The sequence below is a fragment of the Meles meles genome, chromosome 8 (genome assembly GCF_922984935.1).
Source record: "Meles meles chromosome 8, mMelMel3.1 paternal haplotype, whole genome shotgun sequence".
NCBI lineage: Eukaryota > Metazoa > Chordata > Mammalia > Carnivora > Mustelidae > Meles > Meles meles.
In genome coordinates this window covers 21669430-21688536 of record NC_060073.1, presented here as the reverse complement: position 1 = coordinate 21688536, position 19107 = coordinate 21669430, and the positions used below count along the sequence as shown (strand labels likewise).

Sequence of the window (19107 nt, the reverse complement as noted above, 5' to 3'; positions counted from 1 at the left end):
CTGAGCAGTATCAGCATGGAGCTGTCTTGGTTTCTGATGGCCCGCCTTGTCACATCAGCAAAACCCGGGGAACCCGGTAGCTTCGGGAGCACATGGCCAGATAGCGCCTGGCAGGCTGCGACCAGAGGCAAACCAGGCTCTCACTGCCCCACCCAAAACAGTGCCCGGGCCTAGGTGGGGATTGGGGGCTGGGGTGCGGTGTCCAAGGTGCAGGTTTCGGGCGCAGGGAGCTCTCTCTAGCCTAGCACCGTGTTGCAGCCCCTCTTCCCTACTCCCCTTTCCTTGGAGCAAACTGAGCACCACCAAGCCCGGTTTCAGCGGGATCCCAGCCCCTGGAGCGTCCCGCACTCCGGGCAGTTTTCCCCGCCTGCTGCTTCGGGCGCACCAGCCAGAGGGGAAACCCGCACCCACGCTGAGTGCGCGGGACGCCAGACTCCCCGCACGCCCACTGCTACAAAGGCCACCGTATTTCCATTTCGCATTTCAATTTTCCACCAAAACAAAGCGGCGCACAGAGCTGCAGGAAGGAGGAAAGGGGCTGCGGCCCAGAGGAAGGAACATCCCCGGAAAAGTGTGCCCAACTGTTCTCCAAAACGAAAGTCCTTAGGGACTTTGGTGAAATGTAATGCACGGTGTTTTAGCTTGTTTTCCTACCTCGGCTGCGGTCGCTTTTCGCAGCCTGAACAGCCCGGGGCTTCGGCGAGTCCGGGACCGCCCCGCTGTTGCTGCGAGGTTTCTGGTTTTCCAGTCCCGGTGGTGCAAATGACTGGGTGTACAAGGTCACCCTACTCCAGAAACACCACCGTCACCAACGGGGGTGGGGACCCCAACTCTCTGAAGTCTCTTCTGAAATTTTCTTGAAACAACTCACCAAAAAAATACCCCTCCCCAGATTTTCAGGGACATATACGTGCCTGTATGGTGATCCCGCTGGTAGCTGTCCCAGTGTACACACACAGAACAGTTCTTCGAACTTTCCACTTAGCTGTGCACTGCGCTGTACATAAATTATAATAAAGAAAACTGTGCAAATCGATTGATTTAAAATACTAAACCTCTAATCCAGGCCTTTGGTTTTTTTGTTTTTATTTAAGGTCATCCGTGTTTAGGCCAATGGCTCAAGAACGCTGACGGCTCTAGAAATTAACAAAGTACAGCATTAAAAGCATTTTCCTTCTCTGCCGTCTCCTCCAAAATTGATCGGAGTCCGCAACGGCCCAGCTCCCTGGCTGGAGTTTTCTCTCATCATCCTACAATCACCCATGGCCTCTTGACTGCTTCTTGCCTGTCCGATTCTCCCCGTCTTGTTTTGGGTTTCTCTTACACAAAACCACACGCGGGTTCTTTAACTTCGAATAGGACCCGGGCGGAGTTTACACGTTTCGTGGTGTGCATATTGTGTCGAAGCGGGGGAAATAAATACCCTTAGCATTCAAACACTGCGTCTAATTCGACAAATCAGGACCAGCCCCTCGGCGGCGCCCCAGGGGTCTCAGGCCTGGCCCCGCGTCTACCGACCTCTGAGCTGTGAGCGCTTCTTTTGCAGCGGGGAGAGGGGCGCGTGGATGGCAAGGTAGTCAGTGGCTAGCAACGAAAACCTGCGTGCACCGAATCGAAAGCGAAAGAGGATGGAGCAGGGCTGCTCCCCGAAGTTTCCCGGGGCGCATGGCAGAGGTCTCGGGCAGCTGCGGCGGGGGCTCGGGGTAGCGCCCTGGAGTTGGGGGCGAGGCACGGGAGACCTCACTCTGGCGAGGAGGAGGCTCTCTGCACCGCGGAGAAACGTCGGCTGGCTCTCCAACCTGCGTGTCTAGGGCCCTCGGGCCCGGGACCAGCAAGGGCTTCGGAAAGCCGAAGTGCGCCCCGCAGCCCGGCGAGGCGGGGATTGCGGCACGCGCGAACCCGCGGGGGCACGTTCGTAAACTCCCAGTTATCCCCGGCACCCGGAGGGGACTGCGGAGTAGGCTAGCTCATGGCCCTTTTAGTACAGAGAGGGAAACGGAGGCCCAGGAAGGGGTAGGGACGCCTGCAGACTGAGAGGACTTCTCACCTCTGCTTTCCTCAGCTCCAAGCGGGAGAAAGACGCCGCGGGGACTGGAGGCGGCTTCTCCGCCTCACGCCCTCTCGGCGTGGCCCTGGCGCAGCCCCCCAGGCTGGCTCTTCCGCACCCAGGGGCACTTGGACGCCGCGGGCAGTGGCTCCTGGGGCTGAGGTCCCAGAGAAGGTCTCTGAAGCCTCGCCTCCCATCCGGTGCAGTACTGCCAAAGGAGAACGGAGCTTCCAGCCCCGGGACCAAAAGAGCCCGGAGGGAGGTTTGCAAGGTCCAAGTTACCTGGGCTCAGCCAGCCAGCAGCCACCAAGGAGCCTCTGGCTGAGGCCTGGTCTGCTTTGGCCTTTCCCTGAGCTCCTGGGACCATCCCATGGCTTTTTCTTTGAACCCCATTTACTACCTTTTGAGTCCACACTCCCCAGTGTGAGAGAGAAGAGCTACCCGGGTGTGCCTCAGTTTCCCTGCTTGCTGGCCGCCTACAGAGCCGCGTCCAGGGGACTGCCGCCCAGCTCCTTCTGTAAAGGGCACAGCCTAACCTCTTCATGCCTTGGTTTCTCAGCTTGGACTTCATGTGCCTAATCTTTCTTTAAGGGCCAGAAATCTCCTGGCCAGGGGAGTTGGGTTACTAGGAGAATAAACAGAGCTGTCTGTTGTTTGCGGCTTTGCCCTAAGCCGAGCCTCCATCTCAGGCCTCCGGGGAGTGGTGGTCCTGTGGCTGATTCTGGGCCACCTTTTGTCCCGATCTGCAGCTTATGGCTTTGCCCAGAGCAGCAGCAGGGGCCTGTCCTGTCCTCAGAATTGAGTGACCGCATGTTCCCAACTGCACACAGGCTTTTGGTGGAAACCTGGAGGAGACTAGACTTTTGCTTTCTTGGCTTGGGGTGGGGGGGCCTTACCACCCACTGATGCAGTAATCTCTCTGAGGAAAAGGGCTTTCGAGGAGTCCCTTGCTTAACAGGCTGATGCAAGTTAGAGGAAGGGCCAGGCTGCTGAGCAGGGGCCCAGCAGGGCTCTGAGAGGGTGTCCAGAGGGGGCCAGCCCTTTCCTCTCCCCCCACCCACACCACCTGAAGACATCTGCCAAAGGAAAGGATGGAAGCAGTTTGGGACCTCTTCTTGTATGTCTCTTCGTCTTCAGAAGCCTCTGGTATAGTGGGAGAGAAAGCCTATGAGGCCCCTGGCTTTGCACAGTGGATCTCCACCGGTCCCCCAGCCTGAGACTTGCTCTCACCTAGTAGTCCGGGTGACACGGACCAGGAAGGGCCTGGGTGAGGCCTCGAGGAGGGAGCCCTGGCAGGCAGGGGCGGGCTGACGGGGGCTGACAACTTCTTACTGCCGAGTGGGGAAGGAGCACCTGTGCGGAGCCATGAATGTGTGTGATCTGAGTTGAGTGGCTGATGTCTTTCCAGCAGGAAGGTGGAGAGGAAAGGTGAAGGAAGTGGGGAAAGGCCACTGGATGTTTCTCAATCTGCTCTCAGTCCTGTCCTGTGGGTTTGGGAATGTGTGACTGTGTGTGAGGCCCCACGAGTGAGTGTGTTTAGTGAGTGACTACGTTGGCTCACCAGGAAGAGGTTGTGTGTAGTCAGGTGTATGATTGTGCAAATGTTTGTGTCAACGACCTCCTAATGAACCGGCTCTGAGCCTCTGGAGAGCTAGCTGGAATGTAGGGAAGTGTCTGCCATGGGCCGTTTTCCTAAGGCAATTCTAGCCACGGAGGCCTCCACCATGTCCCTTGTCTGTCCCCAGTCCTGGTGTCTCTCCCTCCAGCTTGGACCAGTGAAGCCAAAGCCATTGCTGTGTCAGGACCAGCTCATCTCCAGGCCCCCCCCCCCCAAGGCCAAGGCCTCAGGGAGTGTGTGTATCCAGGGCTCCTAGCCCAGAGAAGATTTTCCCTCCCCTCTGGGTTGCTCTCTATGCCAGCTTGGAGCTTGTCAATCCAGATTCAGTGGGCAAGGCAAGGAGGCCTAGGCTTCTGAGCTGCTCTGGCCTCAGGCTGCCCTTTCTTCCATCGCGGTTGCTAAGCTCTGGGGGCCCAGGCCTGCCTCCTGCCTGGGAGCTCAAGGGGGCTTGGAGGTCATTTAGGCCTCAGGTTCCCTGTGGGCCCAAATCGGGACACAGAAGCTTCCCTCTTCCCCCAGCATTGCGCGGCCCTGAACTCGGCAACTCCCTGCCTTCTTGCGGGTTGGTCCTAAACCATTGTTCCGAGGCCAGCTGCCTCCCAGGTCCCCCGGAGGAGACCCGCCCCGAACGCAGCCGGCCTGCCTCTCTTCCCGTGGGAGCCAGGCTTGTGGGGGGGGGGGGGGTGTGTCGGGGCGCGAACTCCGGTCTTCGATGGCTCCGGGCGTCTGCGGCCCCGCACCGGTGGGGCGTCCCTGTTCCACCGCATCCCCGGCGCGCTCAGCCGACTGCGCTCCCGGCTCCCGGCGGGCTCGGCACCTGCGACGCTTCCCACCTGCAGTGCCGCCTGGGGAGCCTCCAGGCCTGCGGGGAACGAGGCCACGGCAGCCCCGGAGCCCTGGAGCCCCCGCGCCCGAGCGCCGGGCCGCTGCCGCTGCTGGCCGGACGAAGCATCCGCTTCAGAGGCGGCCCCGCGAGCCGCGCAAAAAGAGCGGTCTGGGGAACCGGCGAAGACCGGGACAAACAAACTCCGGCTCGGGTTTAACAACCCAAACCACTCCGAGCCCTCGGCGTGGGGAGATGGAGGTGGCAGGACGGATCCCACGGTGCCCTCGGAACACCCGGTTCCCGTCTAACGTCCCCGAGCCCCCCGCCACTCGGCCCCGCGCCTCCCCGGCCCACCGAGCCCGGCCTCCCGCCAGCCCAGCGGGTTTCCAGGGCTCCGAAGCTCCGGCCCCGGGCGCTCCGGCCCCGAGCACCCCGCACGTGCACTCACCGTAGCAGGGGACCTGCAAGGCCGCGTTGTGGCCGCCGCTGCCTTCCTGGAGTTTGAGGCTGCCGTCCGGGGGAGTCTTGCAAGCGCCGCGCTGCAAGTAGAGATGCGGTTGCTGCGCGGGCGGCTGCGGCTGCGGCTGCGGCTGCGGCGGCTGCTGCGGGGCCGGCGGCTGGGGCTGCGGCTGGAACTTGTTAAAGGAGCCCCGCGCCCCGGCGCCGCTCTCCAGGGGTGCCGCCAGGTCCTGCTGCCCCGCGCCGTAGCGGGCCCGGCTCTTGGCGTCTCCGAATCCCTGCCCTTTGGCGGCGGCCGAGAGGAAAGTTGTGCCGAACTTATCGCCGCCGGGGTATGCTCTAAAAGGCGAGGAGCCCTCCCGGCTCTGCGACACCGGGCTGTAGTAGGCGTCCATGGCAGCAGCCGGCGACTCGCAGTAAGAGACACAAGTCTCAGCATTCATGCCTGGCCTGCGCGGGCGACGGGCGGGGGCGCGAGCGAGAGCGCGAGGACGCCACCGCGCGCCTTGGCCGGGAGTTTGGAGAGGCGAAGAGGCGGTGGCCTTGCGCTCCGCGCCGGCCTGCTAGCTCTCCCTCCTCCCTGCACGTCTCTCTCGCGCGCGCCTCTCGTCTCTCTCTCTCTCCCTCTGTCTCTCTGTCTCTCTCCTCCCTCCTCCTCCTCTCTCTTCCTTCTCCCTCCCCACAGCTGGCCCAGGGAAAGAACGGAGGCTGTAAAAAGATTCAGATGTTTCGGAAAGTTGACCAGCTCTCCCAAACTCTCTTAAGATTTTCAAGTGGGGGTGAGAAGAGAGAGAGAGTGAATTTTTTCTCCCCTGAACTCTCTCCTTCCTTCTCTCCTGCTTCCCACCCCTCCTCCCTACTCTCCGAACACCCCCTGCTCCTCCCTCCCTCTCTCTTAGGGAGATGCTACTAACCCGCTCGCTTGGGATTAAACCCGGAGGCGCCCGAGGGCCTTTCCGATTCTAGGCCTGGTGGGAGAGGTGACCCGATCCTAGGACTGCGGAGACTAGGTTGAGAATTGGCAGGTCCCAGCTTTGGCCTAGGGCAGGGGGGAGGCAAAACTCTAGTGACAGATTAAAAGAAGGGGGGAAAATGAGGGAGAGAGAAGAAAAGAGAAAAGAAAAGAAACAAAAAACACCTAACAGGTTTTCACTTTCAGAGTCAGAAGGGTCGCTAGCCTCCCCGTGGGGCCGCGTCCTTGGGACACTGACCTTTAAATTTGTCGGCACAACTTTGGGCCTTCCCAGGGGTGCCTTTTTCTCTGCTTCAAACCCCTCTTCCCCATTCTCCATCCCTCTACGAAATTAGCACACACGCTGGGGGCCACTGGTAGTCCAGTGCTAGGCAACTCTCCTGTCCAATTAACTATTTTCCTCCCCTACACGGGCGCTGGGGCAGGGTGTGGAGGGGACTGTGTGCTGTCAAACACTAGAGACACCCTTGATGGCCCAGGTTACAGAAGCCTTAGAGCTTGGTCTCCTCCCTCCCGCACTGGGACAGAGCTAGCTGCGCTCTCCTCCCCTCTGTACCCAGGCCAGGGGATTTTTGGTCCTGGAGTTTGGAGCCAGGAGTTTGGAGACCTGCTGGCTGAGCCCCCTCCCATCATCATTGCTCTGTCACCTGCTCATGGCTTGAGCTAAAGGTGAGGCAGCCTCTTCTCTCTCTAGACTCACTGTCTCCATCTGTAAAACCCACGGCTTGGAGCCCATGAGTTGTGGTTTCCCTAGACAGTGTGCGCCCCCGGGCGCTGGGACCAACCAGAGCAAGAGAGCATTTTAGGGTGCGTCTAGCCTTTTCCCCGGGGTTGGTTTTCAATTGCGCTGTCTCACAACAACTGTTGACAACTGGGTGGAGGTTGGGGTCCCCAATTTTAGATGAACAAACCAGGGCTCAGAGAGAAGTATGGTCACCGGGCGGGGGACCGCCTTGGAACCGGTGCTGGGGCTAGTCCCTCCACGGTTCTGGGATGGCATTGGGGACAGCGAAAATGCAAAGAGCAGAGCAGAGGAAACGGGTCTCCCACTGGGGAATGACTCACTTCGAAGGAGACCACTTCGAGCAGCTTTTGACAAACTGCAGGGAAAGTCCATGGGTTGAGGACTTACCTCAAAGGGGGGGGTGGGGGTGGGGTGAGAGGTGAAGGGGCAAACTAAAAGGAGAGAGCTCCTGAGTACCATGAACCCAGGGATGTGGGTCAGAAATCAATCTTCTGCACCTAAGGTCTCCCAAAGAAAAAATACCTGGGGGGTCGCTCTTCTACCCCCAACCTCAACCGGGTTAATCCTCACCCCTACCCCACTCCCTGGGTATCTCTGTTGCTTGCTCTGCCGCCGACTGCTGGATCCCACATCTGGTTTCCATCGCGGCTTACCTTGAAGTGCTCGTTAATAAAGATATTCCGAAAACCTAGGCCGGGGTGCACAGGTCTGAACCCCTCCCCCGTGGCCCATGGGATCCAAGCTCTCTGGCCCGCAGACCCAAGCCATGCAGATAGAAGTCATCTTCTATTTTTTGAGGACCTATTGTGACAGAAGCCATCCACAGGACATTCCCCTTACTACCTCCCAACAATGTGACATCACTCACCTTGTCCTACCGTTTTGCAGATGGCTAGACTGAAACTCCAAGAAACCATCGCATTTCCCAACCTCAGAGAGTAAAAAGAGAATGAGCCTCCCCACATCCCAAATACTCCAGTCCAGCCGACTTCTTTCAGTTCTCAGAGCCTGCCAAGTTCTGCCTGTGCACCGCAGCCTAGTAGCCTAGCGGTTTCTTCTACCTGGAATTCTCCAATCTCATTCCTGCGCTTTTATCTTGTTAACGATTTGGGGTCCAGCTAGGGTCCCTTTCTCCAGAAAGCCTTCCCATATCTCCCAGTGGGATCTGGGGCTCCCTTTGGCTGAGTCTTTATCTCGGACACCGTTTTTGTCTTGTGCTCAGGTCAGTGTGAATCCTGACCTCGCTAGTCAGAGGTTCCTAGAGGACAGTGACTGCCATGCTTGATGCCCCAGAAATATTTGTGAAATAAAATATTAAAGCTGGAGTTGTTGGACCCAGGTTTCTATCCACTGTCCCTTGCTGGACTAGTCCAATGGTCTTTGGTTTCCTTTATTCCTCTCCCTTTTCAGAAATTAAGTGACAAAATTAAGAGTCTGTGACCTCTCAGGGACTGCCCAAGAATGGAGAGTTCTCTCAGAACAGGGGCGGGGCCTGTATTGTTCACTTCAGAACTTGACACATGATAAGTCCTCATAAAATATGTGTTGAATGAATGAACGAAAACGGCATGTGGTCCACAGGCTTAGGGATGAGCTTGGCGGAGGAGTGCCAAGGGAGCTGGCTCTCCATTCCATGCACACAGAAGCTGCCCACAAACAACCCCGTGGGGGCAGCGGACCCTCTACTTCTCCCCCACCCCTCCAGTTCCAGGTCTGGGCATGAGGGGGGAGACCAGGAGCATCAGAATGCATGGGTACAAGACAGGTGTAGTTGCAAGTACGCAATATTCCCCAGAAAGCTCTCTCTAAGTCCTGCCACTCACTGCCTACCCACTCTCACTTTCATTACCTGTTTCTTTAGTGCCACAGTATTCAGCCTTTCCCCAGCTACCTGGGGGAATTTCAAACCCAAGTGGGCACAGCCTTTGATGCCTTTCGGCTGGAACCCCTCTGATGCACTGAGGTCCTGAATTCTTGGAACTATCCTGAGAGCCAGAATTCTCCCTTTCGACACTGTATCTTATGGGTGCACTCAGAAACAGTGAGCACTTGCCTGCAAGTGAGGAAGTGCGAGCCTGTGTGTGGGTTTGCCCGTGACCCCGGTGAGAGAACGTGGTGGGTTTGATGTTTGCCTCATGAAAACCATCAATGAGCCCCTCTCCCAAGTGCCTTCCCCAAGAATGCATCTTTCAGGAGAGAATACTAATGATTGTAGCTGGTTATTTCTGTTTGTGTGTGTCCAATCATTTGTTCATCCAGCAGACCATCCATCCATCCCTCCCTGCATCCCTCCATCCCTCCACCATCCCTGCATCCATTCCTGAAAGCCAAGCCACTCCCACGCACTTCCCTGCACTTCCCGGCGTAGGTAAGTTACCAGCCCTCTGGCAACTCCAAGGACACTGAAGCCAGGTTTTGGCCCCAGCCTCGGATTTCCAATCTCCGTACTTCCTGTTCCTTCACTAAGTACCAGGAAGAGTGGGGGTCAGCAGGGTCCCCCTGATTTAGGTCCTGAACCCTGAACCCCCTGCCAGGCACAGCACTGCTGTCCCCCTATTTCTTCCGTTCACAATTCCTCCTCTGAGGGCTGGAAGCTGCTTTCCCCTTTAAGGGCTCCCCACACAGCTGGGGAAAGGGAAGTGCCAATGAAAAGCCTTTCTTTGTCAAGGCCAAGTGCCCAGTTCACCTCCTATGGGACACCTTCCTTCACTACTGTAGGTACTGCTTGGTCCCATCTGCCTGCCTGTTTATTTTTTTTCCCGTAGTATCTATGCTGATCTGACATTATTTTCACGTCTGTTGATCTACTTGGTTTATTGTTTGTTTTCTATTAGAATGTGAGTTCATGGCTACTGTCCCCCCAGTAGGAAGTACAGTGCCTGGCACAGGGTGCTGCTCAGTGATATCTGTTGAATGAGTGGCTGAAGGAGTGAATAAATGAACGAACGAAGGAATGAAGAGCAGGGGCGCATGTTCCAGCCCTGGGGCGGGGGGCGGGGAGTCACTCCCCAGTCCCTGTAGTCCAGAGCTGGAACTCTGGGGATCAGGCATGTAGGACTGAGCTGGGTAGAAAGGCACAGCAGACACACTTTTCTTTCAAAAGAGAGGACAGATCGGGAGCCATCCCTTTTGGTCTGAACTCTCTCCATTGCATTCCTGCCCCTACTGGAGGAACAGTGGAGCTCAGGGCCTGGGTGCTCTAGCCCCAGGAGTGGGGGTGACTGGGTGGGGTGGGGCGGGGTGGGGAGCAGATTGGTTTATCTTCTAGAGGACTTCTCTGGACTGCCCCAAGCCTCGACTTGCAGTGTGAGTAAAATGGGGATTTTACCCCCCTCAGCGTGAGTGCGGATTACTTGGCTCCCAGTTGCCCCTCTGTAAAGGGCAGGAGGCAACAAAGACTTCTCAGAAGTTTGAGGCTGATGAAGGGCCATTTTGGACACCTGCGAAATGGGCAGGAAGAGTCCGGATATAAACTGGGGAGGCAGAAATCTTACATATTTTGCACAGCCCCCCTCCCTGCCCTGCAGAGCCCTGTGCACAAGTCTCACACTCTGGAAATAACATACTAGCAACAAGGTATTGGACAATTGTTACAAGTAAGTTCCTGCACACTGAGATCTTTGCAGTCCTCACAATAGCCCCATGGTGGTACTATTATTCTTATTTTTACACTGATTAAAACATCCTAGCCCAGAGAAGTGAAGCAGTTGCTTAGCGCCATGAGCAAAGCAGAGGACTTGGGATTCTGACTCAGGAGATCTAACCTTTATGCCTTGCCCCTGATCACTTTGCGTTGTCAGAGATCTCTGTAAGCATGTTTGGTTCTCAGAGATCTCTGGGGACCTGCGGGTCGAATGGTTCCCTGTCCCCCTGGCATGCAGGGCACTCAGAGAGGCTTTCGCTTCTCAGGTGCTGAGAGTACGTGATAACAGTGAGTGGGGCCAGCCCTGGCCACATGCGGGGACCCAGCAGAATCCAGCCTCCCAGACCCCGCCGCACTCTTCGAAATGCAGACACCCCAGGCACCTGTGGCTCAGTTCCCCCACTGGCACTGCCCTCTGGCCAGCCTCACCCCCTGTCGGAAGGAGGCGGGGAGGGTGGCCTTGCCTCACCGAGGTTCTCCAGGCTCTCCGAGGCTGCGGTGAGGGGTGGGGGGCGCAGGACACTGCAGGTTCATGCCCAAGTGCGCCCAGCTGCCCTGCGGAAGGAGTGGGGTCGCCTAAGAGCTTTGAGCTCGAGGGAGGACCTAGTCTTAGGGGCGTGGTACCAGGTCCCAGCCTGCCCTTCCTCCCTGCCCAGCCCTACACCCTGAGTTTCTGTGCTTCGCCTTTTCCCGTGCACCAGCGCCCACATCAATCCCCGGGGCGAACGCTCAGGAATTGGGCGCTGGGAGAGCCCTTCCAGGGCAACTACCTCCTCCGCCTCCTGCACTATGTTTAATAAGGTCAGAGAGCAAGGGGGTCAGAAGGAAGCCTGCATTCAGAGGCTTATCTTCCTGCATTAATCTGCGATTGGTGAGAGCTCCCAAGGGGCCCGGTAAGCGAGGCGTGCTAGAGTCCTCCACGACGCTCACACATGTTCTGTCTTGGGGGCCAAAGTAGTACAAAGCAGGAGAGTTGGAGCCCCGCCGCCCGCGCCCGCGGGGATGCACACATTTGCCCTCCCAGATGCGCTCCCCGCGCCCCTGGCACCTCCACTTCTCTGCGCAGGGCTGGGGTTCCCATCTGAAGGCGCAGTCCCAGCGATGCAGCCCACTTCCCTGCCCTCCCCTCGCAAGAACGCCTGGAGAGAGCTCCCAGGACTAGAGCTGGGCCAACTGGGGTCTGGCAGGCCAGGGAAAACATGGTCTCAAAGTTCCTGAGAGGCGGATCTGCACTCTCTGGGGGAGGTGGGAGACCTCCTTCATCCCCACTCCGAAGGGGACCTTGTTAGAACCGGAAGGCTCCTTTGGGGTCCCAGCGGGAGCACCCCTGAATATGTGTTACAACCCAAGAGGACATGGACAATTTAAATCTTACAAATACCTCTCAAATGTCATTAGCCAACCCCCCAGCCAGGTGTTTGGATTAAAGCCCCCTGTCCTTTGTTTTTTCCCCCATCCTTTCTCTCCTGGAAGGCAGTTCTTAAAGTACCAAGATGTGGCTGGAAAAGACTGGCTGTGGGAAGATGGAGAACCCAAACACACCCCCTTCCCCCATACCCTGGGGTCCTGAGACAGCTTGTGGACAGAATCGAGGCTTCTTGACGGCTTGCAGGGAGGAGAGGATCTGCCCTCCTCACCCTGAGTTCCCGGGAAGCACTAGGAACGTTGCACCCATTTCTCTGATGGGAGGATGGAGGTTTCAGCAATGGAGGGAAAGAAGTGTTGATGGCCAGAAGGATCCGAGGCCACCCTTACACTGTCAATGTGTTCCTGACTCTGGAGAGAGGGTTCAAAACTTTCAGCAGCGTCTCGGAGGAGTCCCTAACCCCAGAAAGTTTAAACTCCACTAGTCTGGGCAGAGCTGGCCCCTTGGGAAGAGCAAGGCTTTCCCCAAAGTCCTCTCTGTCTCTCAGACCTGCACTTCACCCCTTTCCTCCCTAAGCACCTTTCACTCTGCAATGGAGAGGCCCACATGCCCCTCCTGGGACCACTCTCCAGCTCCCATCTAATCTAGTGAGGGTGGTCTTCCCCACCCATCACCCAGACAACCAAGCTGGAACCGGGAAAGGCAAAGGGGCAGGCTTTTATGGGGGCAGGAAAGGACTGATTCTCCTCCTTTAGGGATCCTTGAGTTCAGCTCTGGGCCACCCCCATTTCCCCTCAGCTCCCCACCATCCCCAAAACCCACTGGCACAGCCACACTCCCTCATGCCCAGGCCTCACTCTGCTCCCATCACGGGGTGGGGGGGCACAGCCCCTAACTCTTTTTCTTTGCCTCCCCCAACTTCCAGGGCCCTGGCCTCCAGAGTTCTTCTCTAGGGTTTCATTTGTCTGCTTGCCCCCTCCCCCAGACCCCAAGAGTTTGTGGACAGCCCTTGGCAACTGCGTTGACTCCAATTCCAACACGTCCCACTTCTCCCAATGTTATCCTCATGGATGGTGGGAGATGGCTTCTGGATTCTCTCCGGGACAGAGCTGGGCTGCAGAGTCTGCCTGTGGCAATGGGGAGGTCTCTTCCGCGGGGAGGGAAAGGGAGAAGGCAGCAAGGTACCCTGGCAGCAATTCCATTAGTGGTCCAGAACCCAGCTTTATATAATTTTTAAAGATTTTATTCATTTATTTGACAGACAGAGTGAGAGAGGGAACACAAGCAGGGGGAGTGGGAGAGGGGGAAACAGGCTCTCCACTGAGCAGGGAGCCTGATATGGGGCTCGAACTCAGGACCCTGGGATCAGTACCTGAGCTAAAGGCAGACGCTTAACGACTGAGCCACCCAGGGATCCAGTGAGAACCCAGCTTTAGATTCGAGTTTGAATCCCAGTTCTGCCCCTTTTGGGCAGAAAATGTGTAATATCGGCTAAGCAACTGCCTTCGTCATCTCTGCTTCCTCCTCCGTAAAACAGGGATGTTGACAGTACCCACTTCACGGGAGAGCTATAAGGAGTAAATGAGATCACTCTCAGTTAAGGTATTTTCTAGTAATGGCGGCAGTAACTGCCTCCTTTCCATACTGGAGACTCTGCTATTTTAGGGTCATAGCCAAGCCTTACAGAACCAGAAATGGCCATGTGGAGTTTCTGTCCCTCCACTTTTGGGGAAATGGGTCATATTCATCCTCTATGATCAGTCAGGGTCTTCTCAAAGCACCAGGAAGGAAAAGGCCAAAGGAACTCATCGCTTCCAGAGTCCTTACTGCAGTGGGTGCCAGCGGTTGGGGGTGTGTGTGTGTGTGTGTGTGTGTGTGTGTGTTGGGGAGGGGAGGTTTTAGGGGAGGAGGGTAGCTGCTGCCCTCCAGTTCCCAGCCCACCCCACCTTGCCAGTCAAGCAGCAGCTCCTTCCCTCCCTTGGCTCTCACTGTAAGCCCCCCCCCCACCGTTCCGTGAGGTAGGGGGTAAATCCCTATTTACAAGCTAGGGAAACGGAAGCCCACAAAGGTTACGCCCCTTGCCCAAAGTCACCTTGCCCGCAAGAGGTCAGGCTGACCCTCCAGCTCTGTGCTTTGGGCTCCCAGCCCCATAGCTTTGTCGGCGGCGGCAGCCTCGGCAGGACCACCGCTTCACCTTAGCGGGGGGTTGGGGGGGGTCAGTCCTGGTGTTTGCATCCCTCGCCGGCACCCCATGCCTGACCGCCAGCCTCTCGCCGCCTGCCTCCGGGGGAGGGATCCGGGCCCTCGCACCTGTCCAAAGAGGCAGCCAGAGCGCGCATTCTGATCCGCCTAATCCGGAGGCTTGTGATTGGCAGGGAGGAGGGGGGAGGGTTAGGGGGAGGGGAGGGGAGGGCCATGGAGAATGCCGGAGAGAAGTACTGGAGCAACCCCTGAAACCAGAGAAAGAAGGGGAGACAGCTACAGTTTGGCACGCTGCCTGGCACATAGTAGGCGCTTAGTAAGTGGCGGTGGTTATTCTATTTCTCCTGCCTCCTGCTCTCACCAGCTGCCTCCCAACTTCCCTACCCCCTCCATCCCGCGGCTTGTATCTGAGGACACCTGCCTGACCTGGGCCCCCTCTCTCCCACCCTGCCTGCGGTCTTTCCCTCCTGGGGACCTGTGGGCGCACAGCTGGCCTCGCCGGGAATGCCCCCCCCCACCCCCCCGCACGTCCCAGCCGGTCCAGAGCGCGCAGCTGCGGACAAACTGGGGATACTTCTCCTCCAGTCGACCTCTCCTCCCCCGGTCTAGGGGTGGGGGGCCGGGAGGGGGAATCAGGGGCCTTGACCGCCGAGTTAAAGGCCCTAGCCTTAAGGGGAACCTACGGCTCCTGTCGCCCCGGACTTGGAAAACCGAAAAGGAAGGCGACAGGGCTAAAAGACAACAAATCAAGAGCCTCGCGCTGTGTACATGCAGCCATCAGCGGAGTGCAGCCATCAGCGGACAGGGGCGAGGCCCCGAGGGGGTCGCACTTTCCCTGAGGGTCTTGGGTACGGGTTCAGGCCCCACGCGCCTCTGCGGATCCCCGCAACGCAGTGTGCCTGGGTCCTCGCCCAGGGACTGGAGCCTGAAGGAGGCAGAGCGGGGCCGCAAAGAGGAGCGCCCGCCGGAGATACGTAGCGAACCGCAAGCCCTGCAGAGCTGGCGGCGGGTCAGTCTTTGGCCCCCGGGCCCTCGCTGAGTCTGCGCAGTGACGCGCTGTGGGGCCTTAGACGCCGAGCTTCGACCTTCCTCTCTCCGCCCGTTTTCCCGCAGCTGCTTTGCCATCCTCAGGGGCGCCGAAGCTTCTGGCTACTTTCTCTAACTTGAATTCGTTTCCAGGTTGGAGTTGAGTTGCAAACGCGCGGGCTCTAGAGCCAGGCAAAACTGGTTGCTAATCCCCGACGGGCTTGCGGATGCGCGATCTTGGACCGCTCACTTCTCTCCGTGCCTCAGTGTCCCCAGCTGTGAAGTGTGGTGGGTATTGCTGTTTCCTAGGGAAGGGAGCACATGGCTCGGCGCTCACTCCGCTTCAGTTCTTATCCATATTTGGGACAGTTGCAGGATTTGCCCGGCTTGGGGGAACGCACAGTTCTTTCATTCACCATGACCTAGTGTGCAGTCAAGTTCAGGTTACCTGGTTGCCATGTTCCTGGAGTTCTTCATCCTCTCCCGGTCCCGGGGTCACACGACTCGCCCTTCAGTGGCTCTTCTGGTCCCCAAGCATCGCCAGCCAAGTCCTTTCAGGATTTGTCTCCTTTAAATTAATAGTTCACAGGACTCACCTTTTCCCTTGACAAACCAACTGAATGGTTTCTGTTTCTGTGGGCTAAAGGTGGGGAACAAAGTGAGCTTTGCTAATTATTGCACCTGGAGTAGAAATTGATGCCTACTTTCCTCTTTGTTTCTTTTCCTTTTTTTAAAAAAGATTTTATTTATTTATTTGACAGAGATCACAAGTAGGCAGAGAGGCAGGGAGAGAGAGAGTAGGAAGCAGGCTCTCTGCTGAGCAGAGAGCCCGAGCGGGGCTCGATCCCAGGACCCTGGGATCATGACCTGAGCTGAAGGCAGAGGCTTTAACCCACTGAGCCACCCAGGCGCGGCTCCTCTTTTTTCCTTAAAGGTGAAATTCATATAACATAAAATTAGCCATCTTATTAATTTTTTTACATTAGCCATTTTAAAGTGAACTTTAAATTTAAATTTAAATTTTTTACATTAGCCATTTTAAAGTGAACAGTGTGCGTTCAAAATCTTGTACAACCACCGCCTCTGTCTAGCTCCAGAAGTTTTTGTCACCGTGAGAGGACCTATTTTCTTTTTTTCAGCTCTGTCCCCAGAATGGAGCTGGGAGTAGGCGGACAAGCTAGATGCCGGGACTCAATACCTTTACAACTTCCTTTTCAATGCCTTTCAAAGGAACTCAGCTTCTCAAATGATTTGCAAGGTTGATCTCAGAGAACTGGAGAGCCCAGGAGAGGTGGGGTTAGGGCGCTTTCTCAGAACCCAGGGAACCAGTGTGTGTGTGTTTGTGTGTGTCTGTGTGTCTGTGTGCGTGAGAGAGAGAGAGAGAGAGAGAGAGAGAGAGGTGCGTAGGGAAGGGATTATGAGACAGGGCACTGGGGAACCAGGCCCAGGTAGCAGGTGTTTGATGTCCTGCTCTTCCAGATTATAAGTACCATCCTCATTCCGCAGGGGCGAGGGCACCGCATGTATAATTTCTACAAACATTTCACAATCGTGAAATTTGGGCGGAGCCACTTTGGTAATCAGATGAAAGCAAAGGACACTCATTCTAGAGAGATGCGGATAGAGGTTGCACTGGTTTTCTAGGGCTGTCGTAACAAATGACCACAGACTCAGTGCCTTGTAAGAACAGAAATTTATTCTGTCACAGCTCTGGAGGTGACATCTGAAATCAACGAATTACGAGAGTCATGTTCTGGGGAGGATCCTTCCTTGCCTCTTCCAGCTCCAGGTGGGTGGCTCCAGGGTCCCTGTGGCTTTGAGACTCTCATCTCTGCCTCTGTCTTCACATAACCTCTTCTCGGTCTCATAAGGACACTTCTCATTAATCCAGGATTATCTCAAACACCTCCAGTATGGTCACACTCACAGCTACCAGGAGTTAGGACCTGGAGATATCTTCTGGAGGCTTCCATTTCACCCAGTACGGGTACCTACACCCAAATGCAACTTCAGGGGCTCCCAGACTCCTGTTCAGACTAGGAGCCTCCAATTTCAAGTCACAAAGGAATCCTCAGATGTCTCTGTTAGGAAGGTAAAGGGAAAAGATACCACGCCTGGGTCCACAGTTTTCCTTAAGGAAGGGAGAACCCATATATGGTTAAAAGGAGAAAACGGGCCCACCATTCTGCCCCCTTGATATCATCTACCCTTTTGAGGGAGAACATTCCAGAACAGAAGGCTTGAGACAGGAATTGGTTGCCTTTTTACAAAGAAGCCCTTGAAAACTGCAGCATCAGCCAGAATCCAAATTTGCGAAAATGGACCAACAGGAAATTTTGCCCTGTCAGACAAACTTCATAAAGACCCTGTAGGGGCTCTGTGGCTCAGAGAGGCCTTTTAAGAAAATTGCAACTTTTAGTCAGACCCTGAGGGAAGTCTCAAAAAGATCTTCACACTCCTTTGTGGCTTTTCCTGGGGTGGGGACTGAAGAAACAAGTTTTTTTTTTTTCTTCCCCCCCTTCCCAGGGAAGGGGAGCAGCATGGAGGGGAATCAGGGCTGGGGAGAGCTATTCCCAGGGCTAGGGAACAGGACGGGCCCCAAAGATAGAAGTGACAGCTCCCTCAGCTGAGTCCCTGGGTCGCCACCTGTGTCCTTCCTGCAGATCGGATTTATAGAGTGTAACATTTTAATAAAAAACACACACACCTTCCCATTTGGGTGCATTAAGAGATTTCTAACAAAACACTGTAATGTTGCTATAAATTTTTCTCCCAGCACCCTCAAAAGTCATAACTCAGCTCTAACATTTCGTATTTAATGTTTATTTTGATGGCAACATTCCAGCCAGAGTAGGGGCTCAGGGTGGGGAGAGAGAGAGAAGGCAGACTTGCCTCCTCTTTCCTAGCCATTAACTGTGTGTTTTTAATAAAATCCCCACAAATTGGGCAGCTGACACTTGGAAAGGAAGGAGGGAAATCATGACACTTTTATCAGGAAGTACCAGGGGCCTTAGCTCCAGGGAGAGCTGGGGTGAGACCCTGGCTGGGTCCAGCCAATCTGGGTCCCCAGAGGGTTTTCTGGAATGTCTCCTTTGCCCATGCCATGTGTTCTGTCTGAAATGCTCGTCTCTCTTCCCTGCTTGCAGCTTCTGGAGGCACAGAAGCCTCAGTCTTCTGGAATTTTCCCCACACCCTCTTTCTACTGGAGTTATGGGCCCTTCCCCTGAAGAGTATTCATTCTATCCACTTATCACCTGTAATATAATCTTTGGCTGGAACAGGGTCAGGCAAAAATGCTGAAGGAATGAATGAACACATGAACTTAGCGGTGCTGACTGGAGAATTCTCTTTCATTACATCTGAGCCACCTCGACGAGAGCAGCTGTCTGGGGAGTGGTTAATTACTTTCTACTTTAAAAAGGGATCTGGACAGTTCAGCATCATATGGAAACCAGCTCATGGCCCCCTTTTTGTTCCAAATTGCTGTCTTCCAACTGTCTTGTGCCCGGGACACAGGTCAGAAGAGAGGTCAGTTAGGCCTTCTAGTCCCTTCCTTGGCCTCCAGGTGGAAAGGGAGGGGGAGGTGCCATTCCAAACTGTCAAAGCTGTGGTGACTGCTTCCTGGAGGTTAAGGCTCAGGGGCCCCAGGACACCTGATGGCTGATGAAGGCTGAGCCGCATCACGCCTTGGCTGTGGGGCCTTCCCCGGGCTCTCCTGCCACAAGCCTCTCCTTCTCAGCACCTCACGGCCCCCGCTGCTTGTCTTCCCACGGGGCCACTGGGCAAAGCCTGGGTTTGGGGCATATGCCCCATCCCCGAGGCGTGCTCAAATTGTCAGTGGAGATAATGAATGGAAAACCTGTTTGTGAATGGCAGAGGGCCGCGCGCTCGGAGGCTGACACTTAACACAGCGCACGGTTCAGGGGGTGAGTCACATGTGGAGAGAGCGGGTCAGACACTGGAGCCCGGATGACTGGGGCGGTGTCACATCAGCCCTCAGTTTTCTCATCGATCAACTGGCAATAACTTCTGTAATTGGGTCCTGGGGAGGAGGAGAGAAGATGGTTCGAGAAAGTTCTGGGAAGTGTTTGGCAATGGTAAGGGTTCTGTCCTCATTGTTTGGGACTGAAGAGGAGCTGGCTGTCTACCTGCCACTCCTGGGTGTCTGGGCACAGCTGGCTGGTTGGGCAGGGGTCCTCTTC

General features: G+C 56.1%; 1 protein-coding gene across 1 annotated transcript in view; it reads right to left on the bottom strand.

The window, feature by feature from the left end:
* ALX4 (ALX homeobox 4) overlaps positions 1 to 5393 on the bottom strand; it is a 39465-nt gene extending 34072 nt beyond the window's left edge. Inside the window, exon 1 of the mRNA XM_046017697.1 lies at positions 4940 to 5393. Coding sequence (XP_045873653.1) covers positions 4940 to 5393 — 454 coding nt within the window. The remainder of the gene's footprint in view (positions 1 to 4939) is intronic.
* Between the last annotated feature and the right edge of the window lie 13714 nt (positions 5394 to 19107).